General features: G+C 26.6%; 1 protein-coding gene across 3 annotated transcripts in view; it reads right to left on the reverse strand.

Annotated features, from left to right (window-relative positions):
- Positions 1–27,490, reverse strand: part of LOC101235103 (uncharacterized) — a 50,369-nt gene extending 22,879 nt beyond the window's left edge. For 2 of the 3 annotated variants that reach the window (XM_065803351.1, XM_065803350.1), the window contains exons 1-2: positions 27,263–27,490; positions 22,740–22,956 (exon numbers count right to left, since the gene is read on the reverse strand). In XM_065803351.1, the coding sequence (XP_065659423.1) occupies positions 22,740–22,956; positions 27,263–27,461 (416 nt within the window). In that variant the 5' untranslated portion in view covers positions 27,462–27,490. Of the gene's footprint in view, positions 1–21,002; positions 21,555–22,739; positions 22,957–27,262 lie in introns of those variants that run through there. The other variant, XM_065803349.1, reaches the window with a different exon arrangement.
- Between the last annotated feature and the right edge of the window lie 442 nt (positions 27,491–27,932).

Below are 27,932 nucleotides of genomic sequence, written 5' to 3' on the forward strand. Positions count from 1 at the left end.
TATATAGAAAAGCTGATTATAATAGTATTGCAGATTTCCTTACAAATGTTGATTGGCTTCAGTGTTTTCATACCAAAAGTGTTCAAGAAATGTATGATGAGTTAATTTATTATACTGAAGAAGCATGTAACTTATGTGTACCTATAAATACCTCATTTGTAAATTCATCATCTAGGAATATGTGGCTACACAAAAACCTAATCTCACTCATTAGAAAAAAGCAGAATTTAAGATACATAAATTGTTTAAGTAAATGGAAAAACTCAAATCTTTGTAGTAATTATAAACAATTGTCAAAATGAGTTTCAATTGAAATTTCCATAGCAAGACAAAAGTATGAGTTAATGATTGTTGATAAAGCTAAAAAGAACCCAAAATTATTATATAGATATATGAATTCTCAACAATATGTAAAAGACTCTATAAAAGCTCTGAGGCAACCAAGTGGTGAAATAACTCACGATCCTAAAAAAATCGCTGATCTACTGAATATAAACTTCCAAAACATTTTTGTAAAAGAAAGTAAAAATTGCATTCTATTTTTTAAAACAAGAATAAATGATACCACCTTTAACTTAATTCCTGAAGATATTTATTATGATGATGTTCTTGAAAGGCTTAAAAATCTTGATCAAAACAAAGCATATGGAGTTGACAAATTACATCCATATATCTTTAAAAACTGTGCTACTGCTTTTGCTCTTCCTCTCACACTCATTTTTATGGAGTCAATAGAAAAAAGTCAACTACCAAATCAATTTAGTTCAGCAAATATAACTGCACTATATAAAAAAGGTGACAAAACTGATTCTGGAAATTATAGACCTATATCACTTCCTTGTATTAGTTTTAAAATACTTCAAAGAATAATAAAAAACAAGTTAGAAAAATATCTTCACGAAAATAATATTATAGCTAATGAACAGCACGGGTTTGTTAAAAACAGGTCATGCACGACCAATTTACTTGAAACTCTAGATTATATTAAAAGAAACGTTGATCAAGGAATTCCTGTTGATGTAGTTTTACTTGATTTTGCAAAAGCATTTGATACTGTTCCACATCAATGGCTTATCTCAAAACTTAAAGCATATGGTATTAGTAGCCTGGCACTTGATTGGTTTCAAGCTTTCCTGTCTAATAAAAGGCAGAGAGTCGTTATGGGAGATTATGTTTCAACTTGGGCCGAGGTGTACAGTGGAGTTCCTCAAGGCTCAGTATTGGGTCCACTACTGTTTATACTCTTTATAAATGATCTTCCTGAGTCTCTAAAAAATACTTCAAAATTGTATGCTGATGACACCAAAATCATGTCAATTAGTTCTTCTGATGAGTTACATAATAAACTACAATGCGATTTGAACTCTCCATATATTCTTGGACACAAAACTGGTTACTTAATTTTAATATTGAAAAGTGTTTAGTTATGCACTATGGCTTTAAAAATAAACGATATCCATTTTATATAAATAGTTGTAAACAAAATACATCGGATTCTGAAAGAGACCTAGGAGTGATTTTTTCAGATAACTTGAAATGCAAAGCAAAGCGCATGCTGGGCATAATAAAGAAATCGTTTGTTCAATTTGATGCAGAACTGCTGAAATTTCTATATCTTTCGTTCATCCGACCACTTCTTAAGTTTGCTGTACCCGTATGGGCTCCTTATCAAAAACAAGATATTGTCATTTTAGAAAAAGTACAACGTTTTGCCACTAAATTAATACCTTAAATCAGTAAATTATGCTATGAAGATCGACTAGCTTGTCTTAGAATGCTCTCACTTGTTAAAAGAAGACAACGAGGGGACATAATATAACTGTATAAAATTTTCAATGGTTACGATAAAATTGAATTTACAGAAAATCATTTCTTTAAATCAAATTGTACTCGTGGCCATATCCTAAAATATTCAAAAGACTTTTCGAAACATAAATACTTAATCGAGCTGCAAATTACTGGAATGCACTGCCAGAAACTGTTGTCAAAGCTACTTCAATAAATTCATTTAAAGCAAGACTTGATCGATGGGAGTCAAACCATCACAAAACTCAGCTGTCAAAGTGTGTATAAAATCACACTCACTGGTAGCAATACCAGTCACAGCAGAAACTAATACTAATACTAATATATATTACATCAAAATTAACTACATCAAAATTAACTAATGTTGTATTGTTCACGCTACGTAATTTATTGTCTTCACTTTTTTTCAAAAATTAAACTAAGTTTTTGAAAAAAAGTGAAGACTTTAATGCTGCAACTTTTAAATACTAAATTATATGATAGCATTTCACATTTCTGGAAAGTTTTAAGTCATTTCCATTTTCGGTTCATGTAATTTTTAATTTATCTTTAGTTTGATTATACATAAATCAAATTTAATAGATATATTCTTTTACTTAATAGACTCAATAAGTGGTATTTCTTATCAAGAAAAAGTTGTTATAGTTGAAAGAGGTATCCTTGTCACACTATATTTGTATTATCTATTATGTATGTATGTAAATATAAATATGTGTGTGTCTGTTCGTGTGTCTATGTATAATAATATATGTGTATATTATTTTAGCTTTTCAAAAGTTCACAAAGCAATCAATTTGTGAAATTTCATCATCAGCATTGCTAAAGTCAATTTTTGTGGGTCAAGTATGTGTAATTTATGTCACTGTTACTGTTAAAAATTGCTTATTTCTTTCAGATTTAATTAAGAAAATTGAATAATGAAAATAACTTCAAACTGTACAAGTATTAAAACATAATGTCAAATTCTCAAATAATCTCAAGGTAAGTGTTATACCTTATAAGCAAATAAGAAACTGATTATCTATGTTTAAAGTTGTTTAAGTTGTTTAACATTATTTTAAAACAAAGAAAAGTTTAAAATTTTGTTTTTTTATTAAGGATAGTGATTTTACATTTAAAGTCTAGGTCCCTGAAGCACTATTGTATCTGTCTGCTGAATTGGAAGGAATCTCAAGAAATAAAGTATTGTTCATTAAATTGCAACATTCTGCATAATAATCAAACCTTGTAATATGCTATGATAAAATCTTGTAATTAAGCATTATGATTGGTTGATTTCTAAATGAAATTAACCAATCATCATTTTATCCATATTTTTAACATTATTAGTTTATTATAGACATGGATAGGCAAAAGTCATGTAGGTAAAAAAACTTTTCTTAAAGGTTTTACTGAAAATAAAAATGAGGTCAGTAAAAAATCGCCAACCTCCAACACTTTAGGGTCGGCATTTGGCAATACCGACCCTATCACAGAGGGCTGCATATATATATATATATATATATATATATATATATATATATATATATATATATATATATATATATATATATATATATATATATATATATACATATACATATATTCATATTTTGTAACCTTTAAGAAAAAATTTTTTACTGACATGGCTTTTTGTCTAACCATGTCTATAATAAACTAATAATGTTAAAAATATGGATAATAATGATACACAAACAGACACACACATATTTATATTTATATAAATATGCGTGTGTCTGTTTGTGTATCATTATTATCCATATTTTTCTATCAAACTAAAGATAAATTAAAAATTGTGTATATTATTATCCATATTTCATATCAAACGAAAGATAAATTAAAAATTACATAAAAAATTGTATACCTGCACATGTATTGCAAATTTTGAGCAGATCATTTTCCCATAACTTCTAACATCCAAAATGATATTTATCATTATCAGTAGATTTTTTACACAACACACAATTTACCAATATTTCCTCCATTGTATATATGTAAACTTAATTAAAAATTAATATTATTTCATATACTCGACTGTATTAATTAAAAAAAAATAAAAATATAAATATATATATACTTAAAAAATAAATATATATATATATATATATATATATATATATATATATATATATATGCATATATATATATATATGCATATATATATATATATATATATATATATATATATATATATATATATATATATATATATGTATATACTACTAGGTACGTGCCATGAAAATTTTAAATTAATTAAACTCTTGGTTGTTATATATCATTAGAAAGAGCTTCGATTCAATATTGTAAAAGTGAAAAAATTATCAAAATTGAACAACTCCATAAAAAGTTATGTCGTTTTTAGTACCGTTTTTTCGATACATGGATTTGTTGAAGAAACTGTGGTCAAAAAAATGTTTTTATAAACTAAAAGTTTAATAACTTTGTCAATTCTTATCTAAATGCTTATAACTTGGTATCAAAAGATAGATGTAATAGTAGCCTGCAAATTTATATAGGTACTTAGTAACTGGGCAGGTCCAAGGGGCTAGAGGGGGCAACCAACCGCCATTTTTTTTACCATCAAAAAATGAAACTTTTATTCATAAAAGATCAATTTTTCAATAAATTTATTAATTTTCATATGCAATAAATTGCTATAATTTCCTTGTAGACTGCCACCAAATAGGAGAGGTTCATTTTTTGAGTTAAGGTGTATGTGGGGTAATGATTTAACACACCCTATTAATAAAAACGATTCATTATAAACATTTTGATTCCTATTAAAAAGGTTTTTTTAAAAATCATCAAAATAAAATTTATTATTTACAACATTACAACAAACAAAGCTGCACACTCATTGATTCGGGGGAAAGGGGCATGTCCCCCTCCAACCTAAAAAAACAAAATAATTTATATAAAAGTTTGTTTAAAAAAGCAAAAGAAAAAAAGCAATGACTTTAAATAATATATTGAAATACAAAACACATTACACATTACCACCTTACAAGTTAGACTTTTTTTACGGAGAGCCGGGTGTCCCCCGCAGACCATATTTTTTTGTCTGTTTTGAAATAATATTTGAATTAATTTGAGTCTTGCCTTTTAGTTAATGATTAATATATTAAATTCCAATAATGAAACTAAATATAAATCATTGTTAACAATAGACACGACATGAATGTAAGCCAGAACCGTCTAACAAAAAATTGCGAGTTCCACTACTCGCTGTACATTTATTTTGCAAGTTCCACTACTTGCTGTACATTTATTTTGCAAATTCCACTACTTCCTTTACATTTACTTTGCAAGTTCCACTACTTGCTGTACATTTATTTTGCAAGTTCCACTACTTCCTTTACATTTACTTTGCAAGTTCCACTACTTCCTTTACATTTGTTTTGCAAGTTCCACTACTCGCTGTACATTTATTTTGCAAATTCCACTAATCGCTATACATTGATTTTACAAAATCCACTATTTCCTGTACACTGCTGTTGCAAGTTCCACTAATTGATGTACATTTATAATGCAGGTTCCAGTACTTGCTGTACATTTATTTTGGATGTTCCGCTTGTTGAAAATTCTGAATGCTCAAAATATGAAATTGATATGACCCAGATTAGCAATATTTAACCAATTTATGCCTTGCGTTGCATACTTTGCTATCGTACAATTAATATGCTCACATACAGCAATTAATTTGAATTACAAAAATATTAACTCACCTGATACAATATCAGCAACCAACTGTATTTTTTTCATGCAATAATCAACAGCTTCAGAATCAGTTTCATCTTTAGACCAGTATGATATAGAGTAAATGATATCTTTCTGCGTTTTTTCAACTTTTTCAAATCTGCCATCATACATGTTTGCCATTCATGATTCAGTATCATACCATTGATGGCAGAGACTTCTGCCAACAATTCTGTCTAACATAACATCATTTAAATCAGCAACTTGTTTTGTTGACAAGTTTTTATGTAAATTCAAAATTTCACTTGTAGTAAATATAGATAAATGTCGCTCTAAATTTCGTTTTTCTTTATCATCCATTTTTTTTGCGTTTTTCAGTTTGTCTTTAAGAAATCTCAACCCTAATTTCAGCATGTTGCAGACGACTTTTTAGTCTTTTTTTCTTGCCTCCTGCATAGCCCACCTAATAACATTTTCTCTTGAATAGTTGCCAAGATTTTCAAGATAATCCACTGTCCTATTCTTTTTTGTTCTTAATTTGCAAAATATATAATCAATTGATGCATTAGGGGATCTTCCTTTTGCAGCACTGAACATTCCCATTAACTCTTCACTATCTATGTTATGAAGTCTTGCACTTGCTGTCTCTTCTTTAAGTGTCATTGTAATAGTAATGGCAAAATAGTGCATGTACTGACAATTTAAAACCTCTTCTATTGCAACAAGACTAGCCTTAGTCAAGGCGATAAGCTGGTCTCAATTGAGAATGTCTTTGATATCAATTGTAAAGTATTTGGTTTGAGAAAATTTCTAAAGAAATCTGTTTTTCTGGTAAATAGAGCAGTAGGATTACTTTTTGAACTTTTAACTGTTTGCACAATTTTTTTAACTATAGTGATACCACCAACATGATCAAAAGTTGCATTTTTGGATGATACATAAAACATAGTCATCCAGGGTCCTGTAAGAAGTTTTCCAAATAATGCAAGCATGCACATTTGTTTTATTTTTTTTTGCGTATAGTATTTTATAAAAATGAAACAAGTATGGAACAGAATGTGAAGCCGGTTACAACGATACCTTGGAATGATACCTTGTGGAAGTTTTTTATTTTCTAAAAAATTTACAAATCCTTTTGGATCCCCTTTCACATCTTTAAACCTCATCTATTTCATAGCTAAAACAATTTTGATTGCCATACTATCATATCCAAATAACTGACAAGTTTCAGTTTCCAGAGACTTTAATGCTGAACGACATGAAATAGCAATTGTATCAAGAGGGTGCAAATGGCAGTTTAACTCATTTAGATTTTTAGCCCAGATTGCACCGAGTTTTCTTATTGTAAGATGGTTAATGGAAACTCTATCGGACATTGTGTTTGATATATTTGAGATAATCAAATTATGACACTCTTCAAAGGGTTGCAATTGAAAGTTAGAATAAACTAAAGCAATATGATCTACTTCATTACATATATGGTTTGCATAATCAACTGCTGTCCCACCTGGTAATTGGTCAATAGCAATAACCTGGCATTTATTTTTCGATGTTAGGTGAATGCTATTGATATGAACGTCTTTTTGCGTTTTTGTATCAAACCCTAATGTAAGGTGATTATTAGTAATAGCCCATTCTGTTACTTGCAGGTCAGCAATACTGCCTAGCTCACGGGCCATTTGCTCAACAGTAATACCGTGAGGAATGTTAGAAAAAACAACACCTAAATATTGCCCCATTTTCTCAACAAGAAATGGTATGTTACTTGTTGGGACAGTAGACAATAACATGCTCTAAATTATCATTCGCATTTGCAATGGATAAGTTTTATCATCTGACGTATTTGTATTAAGTATATTACCCTCCTCCATCTAGGTCATATCATTTTCTAAGCTGGTAATGATCTTTTCATTTGTACTAATAGCAGCATTATGTTTGAGAGTTAGTTTTCTTAACTTTTCTCTTTCTTTAATTTTCATTGCTTTTTTAGTAGCAATAAGATTTCAAATTTGTCTACTGTAGTAATATGTTTGTAGTTTATTCTTTAAGTCTCTAACCTCTGCTCTTAAACCGTTGATAATGTCTCCTTTTCTTTTAACACTTTGCCTTAAAACTTTTAATTTGTATGGCATAGTGTTTAATTTTACTTACACTTCAGCTATCTTGATTCGGTGTTTGGTGCAAATACTAGCTAAATTTGAAGAAAGATAAGACATTCTACTTCTTAGTTTTTTTCTCCTAGGTGTCACATTCTCTCGTGAAGTATATCTATTTGACGCATTTTCACTAAAAGCTGAGCTTATTTGTTCACTTTGAGTTGGAGATGAAACACTGCCTTGGCCAAAAAAATTTCATAATAACTAATCCTGAAAAAATGTTTTGCCTAGATTTTCGATTTATTTACTAAATTTTCAATTTGACTTTTTGATGTTATGATTCTAAAATATTGAGTGACTTGATTATAAGTTTTAGTTGCTGATTCCCTGCAACTAACATAGACAAAATAAAGGTGTCCATTCATATACTCACTGGTTTGAACAGGCAAGGAGAAGTTATCAATCAAAATATTTTTGGCTGCACCATAAAATACAATACTTTTTTTGGGACCCATGATAGCTAGGGGGAAAATATTTATTAAGTATTGAAATCATAGTAAATATAAAATAATGTTCACAAAGTTTAAATACTTTAACTTTAACTAAATATTTTCATTTCTTAACTAAAGGCAGACATAAAAAAGTCGGCCTATAATTAAAAAACTTGTTATAACTAAACATAATAGTAAAAATAAAATTCAAATATGCTACTTAGACTACTACAAGCCATTGCAGAATTGTAACACTAGACAAACAATACATACCTGTTGCAAACAAATGTGAGTCAACAACAAAGTTTTCAATTTTTTTTTTTAGTTTACTATGAATTAATTTAATTAATTAGAAACAAATCAAATCAAATCAAATCAAATCAATATATTTTCACTTTAATAATAACTGTATATATATACAATCGTGCGGGACATTTACAAACAGTTATAAACTGATGACGCGTAAAGTCCTATGATGGTATAAATATAGCATAATAATAATGATAATAATAATAAGTAATAAAAAATAAATAAAAATAAATAGTAATAATAATAGTGATAAATAGTAATAATAATATTAAATAGAGTAATATAATAAGTACTATCTATATATTTTACTATAAATAGGTATATATTTTACTATATATTTATCTATATATATTATAGTGATTATCATAAGGATAATGCAAAAAAAAAAATAAACAAATAAAAAATATAAAAATCATAACAATATCAATAACAAAAAATATAACAATAAAAAGAAGGAAATAAAGGAAGTAGAGTCAAAGAAGTAGAAGTCATAGGAGTTTTGTTGTGATCCAGCATCTTTCAAGCATAGAAAAATTGAATATGAATTAAAGTAAAAGAAAAAAAAAAAAAAAAAAAAAAAAAAAATTTTTATAGAGAATTAAGCGGGGCGATTGCATAGAAAATAGTTTATTGTTTATTTATTACATGTTATATGGTTTAGTAGTGCCACAAATTTTAGAGCCATATAACTTTACAGGATGATGAAAATGAGGGTACTTGATTGTGACTAAATGAACATTTATATATTTTTATGTTTTATTTTTAGTTTTATGTTTTTATTTCTATTTTATTTTTAATTTATGAGTTTTATATTTTTATTTCTATTTTATGGGTTTTATATTTTTATTTCTATTTTATGGGTTTTATATTTTTATTTTTATTTTTGGTTTTATATTTTTATTCTTATTTTTATTTTTATTTATGAGTTATTTTCATTTATTTTTATGTTACTTTTATTATATTAAAAATTTAGTTATAGAGAATAACTAGGGGGTGATTGCATAACTGATAGTTCATTGATAATTTTTACTGAAGATAAAGTTTTTTACATGGGTTATAAAGGCATTTCTATTTGATATTTTGGAGAATATTTTTTTAGTTTCAACAGGAAGAGAGTTCCAACATAGAATTGATTGATACTTGATTGACTTTATGCCATACTTGTGTGTTTGTTTTAAAGGCATAGAAAGACTACAATAAGATACAGACCTAAGTTTATAACTATGAACATCATTTGTGAATTTAAAATAGCTAGTGAAGCAGCTAGGCGTATTATGGTGGACAATGTCCCATACAAGAACACAGTTTGATAAGTAGATAAGTTCGTCAAGCTTTAAAATTTTAGAAAGATTATACAGTATGTCAGAACTAAAACTGTTAGGTTGAAAGTGAATTATTCTTAAAGATTTATTCTGGAGATTTATAAGGTTTTTTTTATAAATGGATGGACTTTGCCCCCATATCTGACAACCATAGCGTAGGTGGGAGTTAAAAATAGCATGCCAAATATTCACAAGGGTTTCGTAATTCACAAAATGCCTTATTTTGGTAAGCATTCCATTTGCTCGACTTAATTTGTTTGATATGGACTTAATTTGTTGAATGAACAAAAGATTTTCATCTAATAATATGACCAGATATTTTATTTTATCTACAATATTTAGTTTTTGACCACTAATTCTAAAATTAAGTTTTTTGGTAATTTTTTTGCCTTGAGGTTTAAATAGAACTAATTCAGTTTTTTTGACATTCAAAGATATTTTGTTTGATCGCAGCCATTAAACCAGTGATGCCAGGTCATAATTTAGGTACTTATTTAGCTTTTTTAAAGACTTATCTACAATCAGAAGGTTAGTGTCATCAGCAAAATGATACACCTTTGAGTATTTAATACAAGTGTTGAAATCATTAATGTAGATAAGGAAAAGAAGCAGACCCAAAGTTGAACCCTGAGGAACACCTATAGATGTAAACTTAGTAGTGGATGAGATATTACCAATAGTAACACTTTGTGGACGATGGTTTAGATATGACTTAAACCAGTTCAGTGCAATTCCCCTTACACCATAATGATACAGTTTTGATAATAAAATTTCATGGTTGACAGTATCAAAAGCTTTTTGCAGGTCAACAAATACTCCACCAGCAAATTGCTTTTGATCCAAAGCCTCACGTATGGTTTCAGTTATATCTATGAGTGCTTGGTTAGTAGAGTGTTTCTTTCGGAATCCAAATTGCAGACTATATAAGCTATCTGATAGATTTAAAAAATTGAGCAGCCTGTTATACATAAATTTTTCAATTAGTTTACCTATATTTGAGAGTAAGGATATAGGCCGATAGTTACATGGATGTTGTTTACAGCCGCTTTTAAAAATTGGAACAACTTCTGCAACTTTAAATAAGTCAGGGAATATCCCTGATTGAAAAGATTGATTTATTATAATACTCAAGGGGAAGCTCAATTCTTGAGATGCTAAGGTCATTATTTTTGAAGGAATGCTATTGGGACCGGTGCTTTTTTTTGGATTCAAGAGGGAAATATAGTCATTTACTTCTTGAGGAGTAACTGGAGATATAAAAAAAGTATCAGGATTTTGATTTTTCAAATAGTGGCTGAAGTGAAATCTAGGAGGTATAATTTCTTTAGAAAGTTTATCTGCAATTGAAGAGAAGTAATCATTAAAAGTGTTTGCAATTATTTTCTTGTTAGTTATAGTTTTATACAACACAGCAACAGCACAGAAACAGCAACACATATATAAAAATATATATATAATTTACAATACAATTACATAATATACAATACACACACACACACACACACACACACACACACACACACACACACACACACACACACACACACACACACACACACACACACACACACACATACACATACATACAATATATGTGTGTGTGTATACAATACAAATATATTTATATTTATACATATATACAAAATATAACAAATACATTTTATGTATATAAGAAATAACTATAAAAAATCTTTTTAAAAAACATTATCTTGTTATAATAACCTAATAATTTCATTAAACTAGGCATTTTAATTACTTTAGACATTATAATAATATTAATTCTAAATATTATTTCATTGTTGCATTAAACAAACTGTTGCGTCAAACAAAAAATGTAATCTAATGTACATTAAAACTTTATCTAATGAGTACTTAAGTATTAAATACTTAGTATTTATTGTAAAGTTATATTTTGACAATCTAACTTAACTAAATTTTTGTAAACATTATTAAAGTACACTACAAGTATGTTGTAATTAGATTAAAATTACACTTTAGAGCCTTTAGTATAAATTAGGCTTTTTAATCAAAAATTTTTAAATTTAATTTAAAATTTAAATCAAATTTGAAAGTAAAATGATTAAAGTCCATACTTTAATCATTTTACTTTCAAATTTGATTTAAATGACTTTCAAATTTGATTTAAATGACTTTATATAAAGTTTCCGATAGACCCCCTCTACCATATGAGGCGTAAAATTGCCGAAATTATGTACCTTTTTTGTGCATTGTAGTAATCTATGTGTGTATCCGAATAATGCGATAAAATTTGGCAAGAGCTTAGAAAATAGATATAAAGACAAACGCAAATATTTTTAATAGTACGCACTACCTTCTTTCGATAGAAATTTAACGAACAATCGACACCAAAAATTTTGATAGCCATTAACTTTATATAAATGTAAGTAACTTCAAAAATAGAAAACACTAATAGAAAGTATAATTATTTCAATTTTTAAAACATATCTAAAGTGATATCAAATTCTAAAAAAAAAGACTAAAAACACGTTGTTACCACGCTTACTTTGGACGGACTTTAAAAAACGTGGAACAGAATTTTGGCACAAAAATCGGTGCCGTAAAACACGGAATTCTACGTACCTAATACTACATATGTATATATATATATATATATATATATATATATATGTATATACTACATATGTATATATATATATATATATATATATATATATATATATATATATATATATATATATATATATATATATATATATATATATATGATATATATGATACATATATATATGGGTGTGTGTATATATATATATATATATATATATATATATATATATATATATATATATATATGATATATATGATACATATATATATGGGTGTGTGTATATATATATATATATATATATATATATATATATATATATATATATATATATATATATATATATATAAAGAGAGAGAGAGAGAGAGAGAGAGAGAGAGAGAGAGAGAGAGAGAGAGAAACAAAGAGAATAAGAAAGAGAAAGAGAGAGAGTAGCATTTTCATTTTCAAAATAAGTTTGAGAATTAAAATGCTAATATGTATTGTATAAATTTTATTACATAAACTAATACATTATACTATAAAGTATTACTATAAAAATAGTAGCAGTAAAAAACTATTTAATATATCTATTTTATCTTTATCTATAAATATTTGTTTCATATTGATACATATAATACTACTTGCAACATACGCGGTCTTATAACCTTGTATGTCAAATAAATTTGTTGCTTAGAATATCATATCCCCCATGGTAAGTTTTATTTGAACATCATTTACCATTGTCATATGGTCAATCATGTCATATGATATGATATATGATATGATATTTACTATTTCAACATTATTTTACTCTTTCTAATTTAACTAGGAAATGTATTAGAATTCACATGTCAATAATTATATTTTTAAAAAAAATCATTTGTTTGTCATTGTTGGCTTAGGTGCACTTCTAAACACTATAATTTAAAATCGCATCTGCGTTTTCAATTTTCTTAAGGGGGATAGGATATTCTAGGCGGATACGATATTCTATTACAGTTATCATTGCAGTGATAATGATTTTTATCTCTTACAATATTTTAAACGACAAAAATGTAAGATGATTTTTTAATACCTAATAAATAAACATTATTCAATATCCATATAATGAATAATGTATACACAAAATATTTAGAAAACCTATTGCGAAAGGGGTTGAAAACTACCTAAATAAGCTTTGAATAGCGCCTTTTTTTTAGTTATCTAAACCGAAGAATATTGGTGGTGTGGATATGTCAGATTGTACCAGAAATAAATTAGGAAAGTATATTTTATTTTTATATTTTACTTTTAATTAAGAAAGCATAATTGTAAGAAAAATATACAAAATACGATAAATATGTATATATATATACTTTCTTTTTTTCAATGATCATAAAAATGAATAAGGATTTTATTTAAACTCAGTGTAATAAGATAAATTCCAAAAAAAAAAAAAAATTGTTTTTGTTTTCCAAAAAATCACAACTTTTTGTGTGCTCTGATTGGTTTATTTTAAAACATTGTTGCAGCTTGTTATTATTTTATTATCGGTAGTTTTTTATAGTTCTGCAAGTTTCATTTTTTAGCTCATTACTAGGGAACACCTGCTGCTAGGGAACACCTGTTATTTTAGGTAAAACAATTTTTTTTTGTTAATTTATTCAAACAACTACAAAGAAATTTTTGATATAAATTGTCTGAAGTGAAATTAATAAATTAAAAAAAAAAGCATTGCTATAATGCTATATATGTGATGAAAAGCGAATGTGAGATATAATAAGTAATATATAAATCTTAAATTCTACTTTTTAAAAATATATATCAATTATAGCTTATATATTTTTTTCAATTTTAGATTATTTTCCGTAAATCTGGCCAATATAAACATTAAAGGGAGTAAGTGTAAAGGTAAACAAACAAAGAAAAAAATCTTATGAAGACCTAAAGTTAAAGGAAGTTTGGGGAGATACCTAAATTCAATTGTTTTTATGGATTTATCATAAATAAAATAATATTCAATTATATATATATATATATATATATATATATATATATATATATATATATATATATATATATATATATATATATATATATATATATATATATATATATATATATATATATATATATATATATATATATATATATATATAGTACATTGTCATTTTTGCAAAAATTTTAAATACGACACTATTCCAAGCTGTCGATATATTAATTGTTTCTTAACCATATTTTTAATTTTAACTATTTTTGCTTAACTTATTTTAGAAGCGATACAAGACAGCTATAAAGTTAGTGAAAAAGAATTATTACGAATTGTCCGAAATAAACTTAAAAATGCCCCAGGAAGATTGGATTATTCCATTGATATTTTAGAGAAATATTTATATTATAATAGTATATGTGTTTTATTATAAAAGACATACTTGAAATATAAATATATTCATGTTTTTTTTTTAAATATATTTATATTTATCACAGATTTGCATATATTACTGAATTTTTACATATCTTATACGTGTTTTAAATAGGTTTGTTGTGCGTCTATTGCCAACGCATCTTATTTATCTAGTTAATACGTACTATAGATTTGCATTGAATACTCAAATTATAGATATTTTAGACGTATTTCAAATAAGTCTGTTATACGTCTATTTTCAGCGCATTTAAATCATCTAATTAATACGTATTATAGATTTGCATTTAAGAAATAGAATATACGTATCGAAGAGTAGGTCAAAGAAGTATTTTATATGTATAATACACGTTTTTTTCCTTGCTGGGTTTGAGTTCTTTGAAAAGAAACAAAGCAACAGGAGCAGATGAAATTAATGGGAATGTAATTAAAGACTGTTTCGGTATATTAAAACATGTTCTTTTTAAAGTTTTTAAAGCTTCTATTAATCAAGAAATATTCCCAGACCAATTAAAAGACTAAAAAAAAAATCTTAAGTTACCTCCTATCTATAAAACGGGTGACAGATCAAATATTAGCAACTATCGTCCCATCTCTGTTTATTCAGTATTTTCAAAAATTTTATAAAGAATAATATCTAATAGAATTTACAAACATTTCAACAAAAATAACTTACTATATAACAAACAATTCGGCTTTAAAAAAGGTAACTCAACAGAACATGCAATAATCCAGTTTGTGCATGAAATCTAGAAATCTTTTGAAAAATCACAGTACTTGTTAGGTATCTTCATTGACCTATCAAAAGCTTTTGACACAATAGACCATTATATATAACCACGAAAACGTAAATATTAACAAAATGAAAACAATTTGTAATTAGTAACGACGGTTATTAAAATAATTATCTTGATATCGTATGTGGTGTTCCTTAAGGTTCAATCCTTAGACCACTACTTTTTTTTAATATATATGTATATATAAATGATTTGAATAAAGCTTCTAACCTTATAAGTATTATGTACGCAGATGATACCAATCTATTCCTCTCAAGCAGTAATATTTATGAACTCTTTACCACTGTGAATAAAGAATTAAAACATATATCAAATTGGTTTAAATATAATGAGCTAACATTAAATATTAATAAAACCAAATGGACTCTATTCCATTCGTATGCAAAAAAGCAGTTTTCACCAACAAACTTGCCGCAACTTTATATAGACGAAATTGAAAAAAAAAATGATTCCGTTACAAAATTGTTAGGCGTATATCTCGATGAAAACATCTCCTGGAATCAGCACATTAATTATGTATCTACTAAAATTTTAAAAAACATTGAAATTCTATATAAAGCTCGTAAGTACCTTAAAAAAAATTGCTTAAGCCAACTTTATTACTCTTTATCCACAGTTAAATAAATTACGCTAACACTGCTAACTCAAACCTAACATTAAATACGATATGAGAAACATAAATTTTTTAAATGAGCCGTTTTGTCACACAAAATTTAATCAATTTTGTACCCCACCTATGGAATAATATTGTCCTGCAGAATTTCGATCAACTAACTTCCTTTTATTTTTTCAAGCTCAATCTAAAAAAATGTATTTTTCACTTGATAATATTCTCAAATACTTCTAATATTTAGAAAATTGTTATTTAACTTGAACTTTATTACTTTTTTATTTTAATTTTTACTTTATTTTATTGTATATTTTACTTGTCTTTATTTTTCTTGCTTATATTTTATAAGGTTCTGACGACAAGATCTTGTGATCTTAGCATATGTTTAATTGTTAGCAGTTTATATATGTGGGCATCTATACAAGTGTATATATGCTTATATTTATGAAGAAAAAAAAAGAGATAGAAACACATATATAAATATAGAAATAAATATCAAACAAATATTAAAGCAATTCTCTTTCTTACAATAAATAAGAAGACGAAACAACAACAACAACAAAAAATATAAATATATAAAAAATTATAACAATCTTAACAACAGTAAGAACAATAATATTTATAATGATAAAATATAGTAATAACAAAAATAACTATAATAGTGATGAAGAGAATACTAATGAAAATACTTCAGTTATTTTTATTTTTAAATGAAATCAGTATCTGTGTATATATATATATATATATATATATATATATATATATATATATATATATATATATATATATATATATATATATATATATATATACATACATTCATCTAGCTGTGAGCATGAAAATTAATAGTATTTTCAGTATTACTCTTTCTCTGTATAATATAGAAAGACTATTTCTTTATTTGTGTATATACTAGAATGAGATAAGTAAATTGAGTATATGAGAACTCAATACATCCAAGAATACACTTCATTTTAATAAAGTTATTGTAATTAAGGAAATGCATTAAAATGGATTGCGGGTCAAACAGCACACCATTTCATTCCGCACAATGATCGAAGTTATTAAATAAAAACTCAATGGATATGGCTATGAAAAAAATAAAAATAGATTCAAATACAGAACTATCTCCTCTATTCGAATTGATGAAATTATATGCCAATTCAACTCTATTTTTTTCTTTTTTTATACAACTTTAACTGGGAGTCAAAGTTTTTTATATATTTTGTATAATTGCGAACAAAATAGCCCTTTAAATTAATATAAAAATAACTTTAGCACTATTTTGTTGGAAATTTAATTTTAATTCTGATAGTAAAATTTTAATGCAGCTAGAACAAAAAGTTAAATCAAAAATCAAAAAAGTAAAAAAAAACTAATTAGCTTCGGTTTAATTAAAAATGAACTATAATGTTACTTACTGATATAATCATTCTATAATGATTATATTAGTAAATAACATTAGAATGAATAACATTATAATCTATAATGTTATTCATTAATATAATCTCTTGCTCATTAAAAACCAATTATTATATTATTTCTCATTATAACTATCACTCACTCAATTCAATTTAACTCACTCACTTTAACGTCAACTAAAAAAACAAAAGCATACAAGAAAGACGATATACTATTCGCATTAACTGATATGAAAAAAAAACAAAAAACATCACTTATAAAAGCTGCATTCAAACATATCGTTCCAGTCTCAACGCTCAAAAATAACTGCAACAAAGGCTTCCATGGCTCATGTACAACGTACTCTCAAATGAAACAGAAAGATTTATGGTGCATGCGTTCCAATTACTTGGTGACTGGGGTTATGGTTTACCCTAAATGAAATCCTAGAATTTGTATGTGGCTACCTTAAATGCGAAGATCAATTGCACTTAAATAAAAATGGCAAGCCTGGTAAAGACTGGTTTTATACCTTTATGAAGAGATGGTCAAAAAAAATTTCAACAAGAAAAGCGAACAACTTGGTATCTAAAAAAGCCGCCTCCTGTACGCTAGAATCGCTATTTTGAATGCATCGCCAAGCAATATCAACAGACTGGTATAACTTCTGGGTTGCATATTTGGAATTGTGATGAAACAGGTTTTTTGGGTGATCAAGGCAAAACAACCGTAGTGCGTCGAAAAGAGGCAGGACGTGCATTTAACTTACTGGTAACAATGAAAAAATTCATTATACTGTAAACAATTGCTGCAACACTGATGGGCATTTTGCACCACCATTTGTGATATATAAAACCTAAAGAAACTTTCATCCTGACTGGGCAAGAGGTGATCCAGTTGGCACCAAATATTCAATTTCAAAATTTGGTTGGATGGAGCACAATACATTTGTTAAATGGCTGAAAAAAGTATTTATACCCAAAACTAAGCAAATTGGTGGTATTCATATTTTAGTATTAAATAGGCATACAAATCACATAAATTTGGAAATGGAATCGCTGTGCAAAAAACACAATATAATCTTGTTTGTCTAACAGAGCATTCTTCACATATTCTACAACCATTGGATAGAGGTGTCTATTTTCATATCAAACAAGGATGGAAAGAAATTCTTACAAAGTATTACAAACACTCGAAATGTTTAGGTAAACAAAAATTTCCACCATTGCTCAAAGAGTGGTAAGTGTTTTACACGCTTACATGCAAACGCTGGTTTCCAGTACAGTGGCTTATTTCCACTTAATAACAATATTATAAATCATAAGGCATTAGCAATCACACAAACATTTAATCTACCTTCATCAACTTTAGCAGCCTCCGAAGCACCTACACCATCTTGCTCAGACACAGCTTCATCATCTTCAACAGCCGCCGCAGCACCTACTCCAACTACACACCGATTACCATCTTTCTCAACTACACCAGCTTCAAGTTTTGATAGGTATCAAGCATGTGTTGAGCGTTGCAAAGACAGTATTAAGATAGAGTTGAAGCAGTTTTTTTATGCCAGGAATCAATAGCATGTTAAGAATTCAAAGCAGTGCAACATGTCAAAACTTGGCGGAAAATGTTTTACCGAAAAAAATGTTATTGAGTTTCTCAAACAAAAAGATGAAGAAAAAGCAATAAAAGAAGCCATGAAAGTTGCTAAACTTAACGCAAAGCGTAGACTTTCTATATCAAGTACTTAAATGCCTGAGCAACCTCAGCAAAACAAAAATGAAGAACAAGTACCAGCAGCCAAACGATTAAAAGTTGCAAAATGTAAAAAGTGTAGAGCACAGTTACACACAGAAATGTTGCAATGCGAGAATTCTATGTGTCGGGTTGTGCAAAGAAACATGTTTACCAAAGAAATATGTAGTTGGAACTAATTTTTTTTGTTGCAAAAAATGTAAAAACTTTAATATAGTTTCTTAAATATAAGTTGTGTTAAAAAAAATAATAAAAAAAAAATTAAAATTTAAAAAATTCAATGTTTTCTCAAATGTCCGGTTTTATCAAAATGTCGCGGTTTGACCAGGTTTTACTTTACTCTATTTATAATATACTATTACTATTAGTTATATATATTTACTAATGCTATTAGTAAATACTATTAACGTTATTCTATTTATAATAAATAAATTATTTATTTGTGTATTCTCAATGGTAAAAGTCTTCTCTAAACCTTTCAAAGTGGGCCGAATACGTCATTGTATACCAACAGAACGCAACATTATTTTTAAGCATCATTGAGAGGGTAAATCTTACTCATATATACAAAATGTTCTCGGATGTACAGCAAATATGATTTCAAATGCCATAAATTATAAAGCAAAAGTTGAACAAAAAAGACATGTTTTTTGGTTCAACAAGTATATTATAATATAACTTCTATCATATAAATATATTAAATAATATTTTAATTCTAAATCAACAAGTAACAATAAGTATTTTTATGAAAGGAAATACTAATTGTGGTGAAGTCGTGAAGAAATACTAAATGTGATGAAGTCGTGAAGAAATAACACTAATTGAAAAGCATTAATAAGTTCAATCAAATTAATCAAAAAACTTAAAAACTTATAAAATAAATATTTTTAGTACTTTAAAAACAGTTTTTCTGCTTGTAAATATTCTCGTATCTGCGATTTTTATTCAGAATACATAATCGATTGATTGATTTGTCAAACGTTTAATTTTAGCTTCTCTTCTAATATTTGAAACTCAGATGTTTTAAATTATTTAACAACTTTAATAGCAAGCGTATTTATTGTTAAACCCAATAAAAAATTAAATCAGGTACTTACCAGTTCTTGTTTCCCTGTAATTTTTGAAGCTTCAGCAGCACTTTAAAAAAGATTTTCGGGAGCACCAACATCTTTTATATTTACTGATATCCCATTATGCACTTTTTTTTTGTGTTTTTTTTTTAAATTGTTATTAAATATACTGCCGCATTTTAAACATTAAACTTTAAATCTATTTCTCTTGCGTTTTGCACCTATATTACTCATTTTAGAAGTCAGTTAATAGAAACCAAAATATTTCAAAACTCAAACTATATATGAGCAACAAAACTTCAAGTGCAACTAAAATATCAACCATCGGAGCTTCGTTGTGATTTTAAAAATCGTTATTCTTTACGGGATTGGTATGATTTTTTGACGTCAAACTCAAATACAAAATGCACAATGGCGTTTTTAAGAGTTATTAATGCCAACTTAGTATTATCAATTTCTATTATTCGAGTTAGCATTTTTTACCATTTGATTTGGCACGAATAAATTATTATTACCAATTTGGCATTAATAAAATGCCAACTCAAAATACTAAATGTACAAATGTGTTAACTGATATTCACAAATAACAGCTTTGGGGGGTAGGGGGTTGGAGGGTGTGTGTGACACACCCGATACCCTCACTTCCTTCCGGACAGCCCTGGTTATAATAAAAGTCGATTAATGTTGAAAAGCCATTGGATTTGGAAATAAATTGATATCAACTAATACACTAAAATTTTATACTATATGCACAAAATTATCTAAGTTATAAAAGTTTATAAAAAGCTTATACATTTTTGTATTAAATAGTTTGAGTTAAAGTCTACAAAATGAAAACATTTTTAACACAAACATTAAATAAAAACAAAGTTAAAAAATGTATAAAACATATTCGTATGCCATTATAAAGTTTTATTTAAACACGTTTTGCCAAAAAAATAAAACATTATTACATCACGTAAAACAAAACTGCAAAAATGTAAGTACAATTTTTAGTGTGCTATTTTTAGTGCTATCAAGTTTCATTTTTTATTTTCAAATATAATCAGAAAATATAGAGTCTCGGAGAATTTCACACGAACAAGAATGTCCCAAGGATATACTAATATCCTTTGAATTACAGACTACCGTTCTAGACATCATGTTAGTAGCACACCCTCCTTCGCCTGAAAAACAAGTTTCGTAGTAGTCGGGATCTTGACAGGTGACGTGAAAATGTTGTCGTAGAGTGCAACTAAAAGTTAATTTTTTACAAAATTTTTTAATAATATAAAAACTTGAAAAATTAGTTCATGTCAGGAATCAGACTTTTAAAAATTTATTAAGTTGGGACATAAACTCTTTATATATATTTATATATAGATAAGAAATAAAAAATAAAATGTTGTTTAAACATCGTTATTTTTTTAATGTTTTACTTACGTACATCAACTGTATGAGACTTTAGTCGGACATGTCTGTTTAAAATATTTTTGAAGTTTTGTATGAGTAATTTTACTGAATAATTGGGATTGTTATACATAAAACATTAGCTAAACATCTACTCAATATAGACTTAATTTTAGTCAATTTTTGTATGCTGATGCAAGCACATTACGCATTTATTTCCATTTGCTTAAAGAGCTGCAGTGGCATTTTCTACCAAGGTAAAAAGATGTAATACTTTCAACTTGAAAAATGTGTCAAACAGCTTCATTTGAGAAAGTAAACCATGGCAACCTCATTTGGTCCTGCTTCAAATACTATCTCTTCTATTGTATCAAAGATTGCAGTGTTGTTCTCGCGGATAGCTTTTATTGACTAAGTACGCGCTGTCCGTTGTTGCTGTATTAAGCCAATGTTTTGCGCAAGAAAAGCAGATCGAATATTTTCAGAAATGTCTAATTGTTTTGGAGATGCATGAATTAATTTTTAGATGTCGTGTATTAAATTTAAGTCATTTTTAATTATAAAAGAGTTGCTACTTTCTGAAATATAATAATAAAACGGTGGTTTAAGCAGTGAGTAGATAAGGTTTATGAGATTTCTTTTAGTATTTTAATAGCTTTAACCAGATATTTTACCTTTTAGAGCAGAATTATAAATTTGTCTCATGAAATAACTCAATTGAAATTACATTTAATGAAAATATCTTTAAAACGTTAGTTATAAAAACTATTGTCATCAACCTTTTCACATTCACTCATCCTCAGTGAAAAGTATATATATATATATATATATATATATATATATATATATATATATATATATATATATATATATATATATATATATATATATATATATATATATATATATATATATATATATATATATATATATTTGGAAAACTTTTTTTATTAACAAGGTTTTAAACCTTGTTAAAAACTTTTATAAACTATATATGCAAAAAACGCAAAAGATCAAATTTGTAAGTTACCTAGCTGGAAGTGTAACAAGATGAATGCATTCTCTGCATAAGCTGTAATGGGTGTCAGCGCTATTCAAAGATTTTTTTGATTTGCAGCATTTATTTAAATCAGAACAGTAAGTGACTTGTGATCCGTCCGGAAGATTTTGCGGAGCTTTCCATGATTGTGCAGCTTTTCGATTTCGTGACTTGGTTAATTGTCTGAACAGAACGTACTTTGATGATGCTAATATAAATGGAAAGTAAAATACGTACAAAGGTTTAAAAACTAAAAATAAATTTGTAATTTGGTTTATAGACGGATAAAATACGAATTCTAAACACATGAGGTGTTGAGAGACAACTAAATCTTTACATATGATGTGTTAAGAAACTGTAAATCTTAAAACCTATATTTTAAAATTTGGTATATTTGCAAGCGTTTAAATTAAAGTTAGGGTAAGTTAAAATACATATTTTTTAAATTGAAAATATAACAAAATATAAAAAACTGAAATGATTCGATTTAATTTATTATTTTAATCAATTAAGTTGGTTTGTAAACAAAAAAAATTTTAAGTTTGAAAAGTGTAAAGAACGTTTTAAGTAGCACTGGGTTCATATCTACAACAAAAGTATTTATTTTTCTTTTGTGAAGGGTTTATGCTTTTTGCTTCCACCCATACTTAAGTTCAAAACACGTTTAAAATTGGTCAATGATTATTTTCATTTACTTTATATAGAGATTAATTTTTGAAAAGCTAATCGGTTAACTGACCAGTTTGGATACTCAAATCTTAGCTTTTATGATATTTTATAATAATCTTTTTAAATATTTGTTTTGACTCGTATGCTTTGATATAACACTTTTAAAATTTTTTACACGTTATATTCTTGGTAAAAATTGGAAAAATCCTTAGAGTAGTAGCTTGAGAGCTTTGATCTCCTTTATCAAAAAGTACATTATTAAATTATGGTAATATTTTTTTATTATTATTTTAATATTAAGTTATTAAGGTGCTCCAAGTAGACCTATTGGTCTTACCACACTCCATGGCGAAAGCATTTAACCAGGAAGTTCACGTCTTTTTTTTTCTTTTTTTCTTTTCTTACAAATGTTGCTTATTGGAATAGAGCATTTATAGAATGGTACTCACCACTTCAAGAATGATTTACACCATTTATAGAATGGTTTACACCATTTATAGAATGCTGTACACCATTTATAGAATGGTGTACACCATTTATAAAATGGTGTACACCATTTATAGAATGGTGTACACCATTTATAGAATGGTGTACACCATTTATAGAATGGTGTAGACCATTTATATAGTTACGTACACCATTTATAGAATGAAGTAGATCATTTATAGAAAGATGTAGACCATTTATAGAACGGTGTACACCATTTATTGAATGGTGTTCACCATTATTAAACATTTTGTTCCATCTCCACAAATCAAAAATATTGAGTTGATCAATTTTTTTTCTTTGTATTGATAAAATAATTATTTTATACAGATAAATCAGTAAAAAAAAAAAAAAATTAACTTACTATACCTGACATTGTATTTTCTATCTCCTTAATCCTGTTTATAATTAAAATTATGTGCAATCTCCGTTTTATCCAATCAAAAGTTATTCACGTCAAAATTGTAGCTGCGGCAGTTTTTATTACAGAAAAACAACGAAACTTGAAATGTAAATAATGCTGTTCACATACACACACAGACACAGACACACACACACACACACACACACACAGACACACACACAGACACACACAGACACACACACACACACACACACACACAGAGACACACACACACATTAGAGCAATTCCTGCTCTTCAAAAAATGATTTTTTATTCTGTCTACCAAATGGAAAAATAGGATTTCAAACATTTTTCATCTTTTCAGAACATCATTTCATCAGCAGGCTGTTTTTATTTTAAGCTTGTTCCCTAAATTCAGATAAAATATGTAGCATTCAGATCATATATACTACAGAAAGTCATTTTTTGATGTTTATTTAAAAGCATGAATTAAGTCTCTAACAATCTCCTTCAAAGTATGTTCAATTATATGCCTGCTTTAAATATTGCTATTTATAAGAGTATTTCAAAATTTATTTTATTGTATTTTATTGTCAAAATATTTATGTTTTATATGTTATGTTGATAAATGGGCTTCTCACTGAAATGCTATGTTTTTAATGGGTTAATCATTAAAAACATAACATTTCAGGTGTTCGTTAACTAATTATTTTTTAAGATATCTTTTTATTGTGCAATGTAATTTAGATGTTATGCTATTAGAATTTACAACTAAAGTTCTATTTCATTGTGAAGATCTTGGTTCATACTTTAGAAAATATAATACTTTTCTTCTCTGTTAAATTTAGTTTTATACAAAATAATGTGTTTATGTAATTTTTTCTCTAGTGTTAAATAAGATTTTTATCCCTATTAAAAAGGGTATATACCTTACAGTACTTTTATTGCCAAAACATACATTCATCTTGCCTCAATATATATAAACAATACTAGTTTGTATTATATTTCTGAAACACAAAATGGAGATAGAACAAAACAATATTGTATCTCCAAATCAGGTTGTAGTAATTCACACAACTGCACTTTATGTATTTTAAAACAATTTCTTTTAAACTGTGGAACCCTGTTTAGGAAATTAATGCAAATCGGTTTTGTATGCAATTTTTATGTTATTTGGTTTGCAGGTCCATTTAAAACTTTGAACTTTCTCAGTTTGGAAAAAAATGGAGATAGAACAAAATAATTCTAACCTCGCGATTTATAGAATAGTGTGCACCATTTATATATATTGATGTACACTATTTACGTTTTTTGATGATAAAATTTAATGCTATAAACCAATTTCCCAGTTAATGGTGTCTTTCTTTAAACGTGTGGCACACGTAATTTTGGTAACTTTTGGTAACTAAATGAAAAAACTTATTGTTTTCAACAATAATTTTTTTCATTTCGTAGTTTTCCTTTTGAATTTCAAGAAATATTATTTTAAACAGTTTAAACAGTTGCTAATGATAAACGAATAAAAAATCATTTATAATAAACTTTTAATTGAGTAAAGGATTTTCATTAAATATTTTTGATATTGGACATATTTGATAAAATTTAATTTGATAAACATATTAGCGATTAATTTCCGCTGACCTAATTAAAACTATTTGCCATGTCATGTTAAACAGTTTTATTACAATAATTCATAAAACAATATATGTATTTAAAAATAGGATAGTTTTAAAGTGCATGAGAGATAAGCCTATACAAAAATAGAATAGTTTTAAAGTGTATGAGAGATCAGCCTATATAAAAATATATATGACTTAGTTAAATCAATAACACTTAAACTGTTGTTCTTCTACTCCATCAAACTGAAACAATAATAATAATAAAAAACAACATAATGAAAAATTTTAAATATTAAAAATAAAAATAACTAAAGTATAAACAATTTCTGCTAAAATTAATGACAAACAACTAAAGCCTAAAACAGAAATTTAACTATTTATCAATTATTCAAAAAACCTCTACGGCAAACAAATTGCAAAAAACTTTAAAATATGATTAGATATTTTGGTAATGTTCCCATAAAAACCTAGACAATAAAAAAAAATTAAAAAAATTATTTTATTAATAAAACATGAATTTAAAAATCTTTCTGCAAAAATATGACATGGAGTTTTAATTAAATTTTTGCTTTTTTATTTTATTTTCACAGTACTGTATTTTTCCTTGAAAAAGAAATTCGTTTAACCTATAATATAATCTAAAAAAATTTCAATATGTTCTAAAAAGAATGACTGAAGAAATCATTTCTTGAAGTAAAGAAATTACAGCCCGCAAATTTGGAGTACTTTTTAAAAAAAACAGCAAATATTTCAAAAATGTTGATATTCGCCCACTTTATGCACTATCCAAAGCTAAAGATTTTAGAGGTAATTAATCAGTCTAATATTTTTGACGTACTTAATTCAAACTTAATTCGTACAAAAAAATCAATAAAAAAACTCGACGTTCTTTAATAGTGTTGCAAAGGTAAAATTTACCGAAAAATTTTGAAAATTTACCGCCAGGTAAATTTTGAAATTATTTAGCTAAAATTTTGAAATATTGTAGCTAAAGTGTTTTAATAATAGTAAATTAATTATTAATTATTAAATATTAAACAAACACAAACACTGTTTTACACACAAACACTGTTTTACAATACTTTTTCAAAGGTGTACCATTTTACAAATAAAAAAAAACATTTTCCTTAATTTTTCTTTGAAATGTATTAATTATTTAATCATTTAATTTGCGTTTCGTATTATATATCATGTCAATATCATGTCAAGTGTAAGTTCTTATGAAATCTTTCATAACAAGTTGTTTAACAAAACGTATATTATATTAAAGAAATGTCTGTTAATGTCTACGAAATACTTCACCAGGTTTTTAAACAATCAACAGTAAACATTTTAGACTTTTCAAATTACTTTTGCGTTCAAATAAAGTACATTACCTATGCAAACTAAAGGGTTCTTTAATAAACGATCTTTTAGAGCAAGTGATAATGCCAAATCTTCTGCGGTGTGTTTTCGGGTACAGATGTTCTCTGAGTAGAGTTTTTCTACAAACTGTAGCTTTGGAATCAACTGAGTGCATAAAATAGAGAGTACAACAAAAGGAAAAACTGATGCTTGTTTGAATATTCGTTGCATAATTTTTTTCTTATTTTGTCTAATATATAAATATATATATATATATATATATATATATATATATATATATATATATATATATATATATATATATATATATATATATATATATATATGTATATATATATATATATATATATATATATATATATATATATATATATATATATATATATTTATATATATATATTATGTATTTATATTGTTAGATACAAAATAGGTTCGTAATACGTGTATAACGTAGGTTAAACGCTTCTTCTATTTCAGCAATGTTAAATAGAGCTCTTTTTTTTTATATTTTTCTTCGTGCAATAATAATTATTAACGGATCAGTTTGGATTATAGAAACAATTATGTCAAGAGAGTAACTAATATAAAGTTAATAATGATGTTATGCGTGTTCAATCAATTTACCCACACTAACATTTTATGCACGGCAAAAATACATACATTGATTTATAAAAGAAATAG

The sequence above is a fragment of the Hydra vulgaris genome, chromosome 08, assembly GCF_038396675.1.
Source record: "Hydra vulgaris chromosome 08, alternate assembly HydraT2T_AEP".
NCBI classification, from domain to species: domain Eukaryota; kingdom Metazoa; phylum Cnidaria; class Hydrozoa; order Anthoathecata; family Hydridae; genus Hydra; species Hydra vulgaris.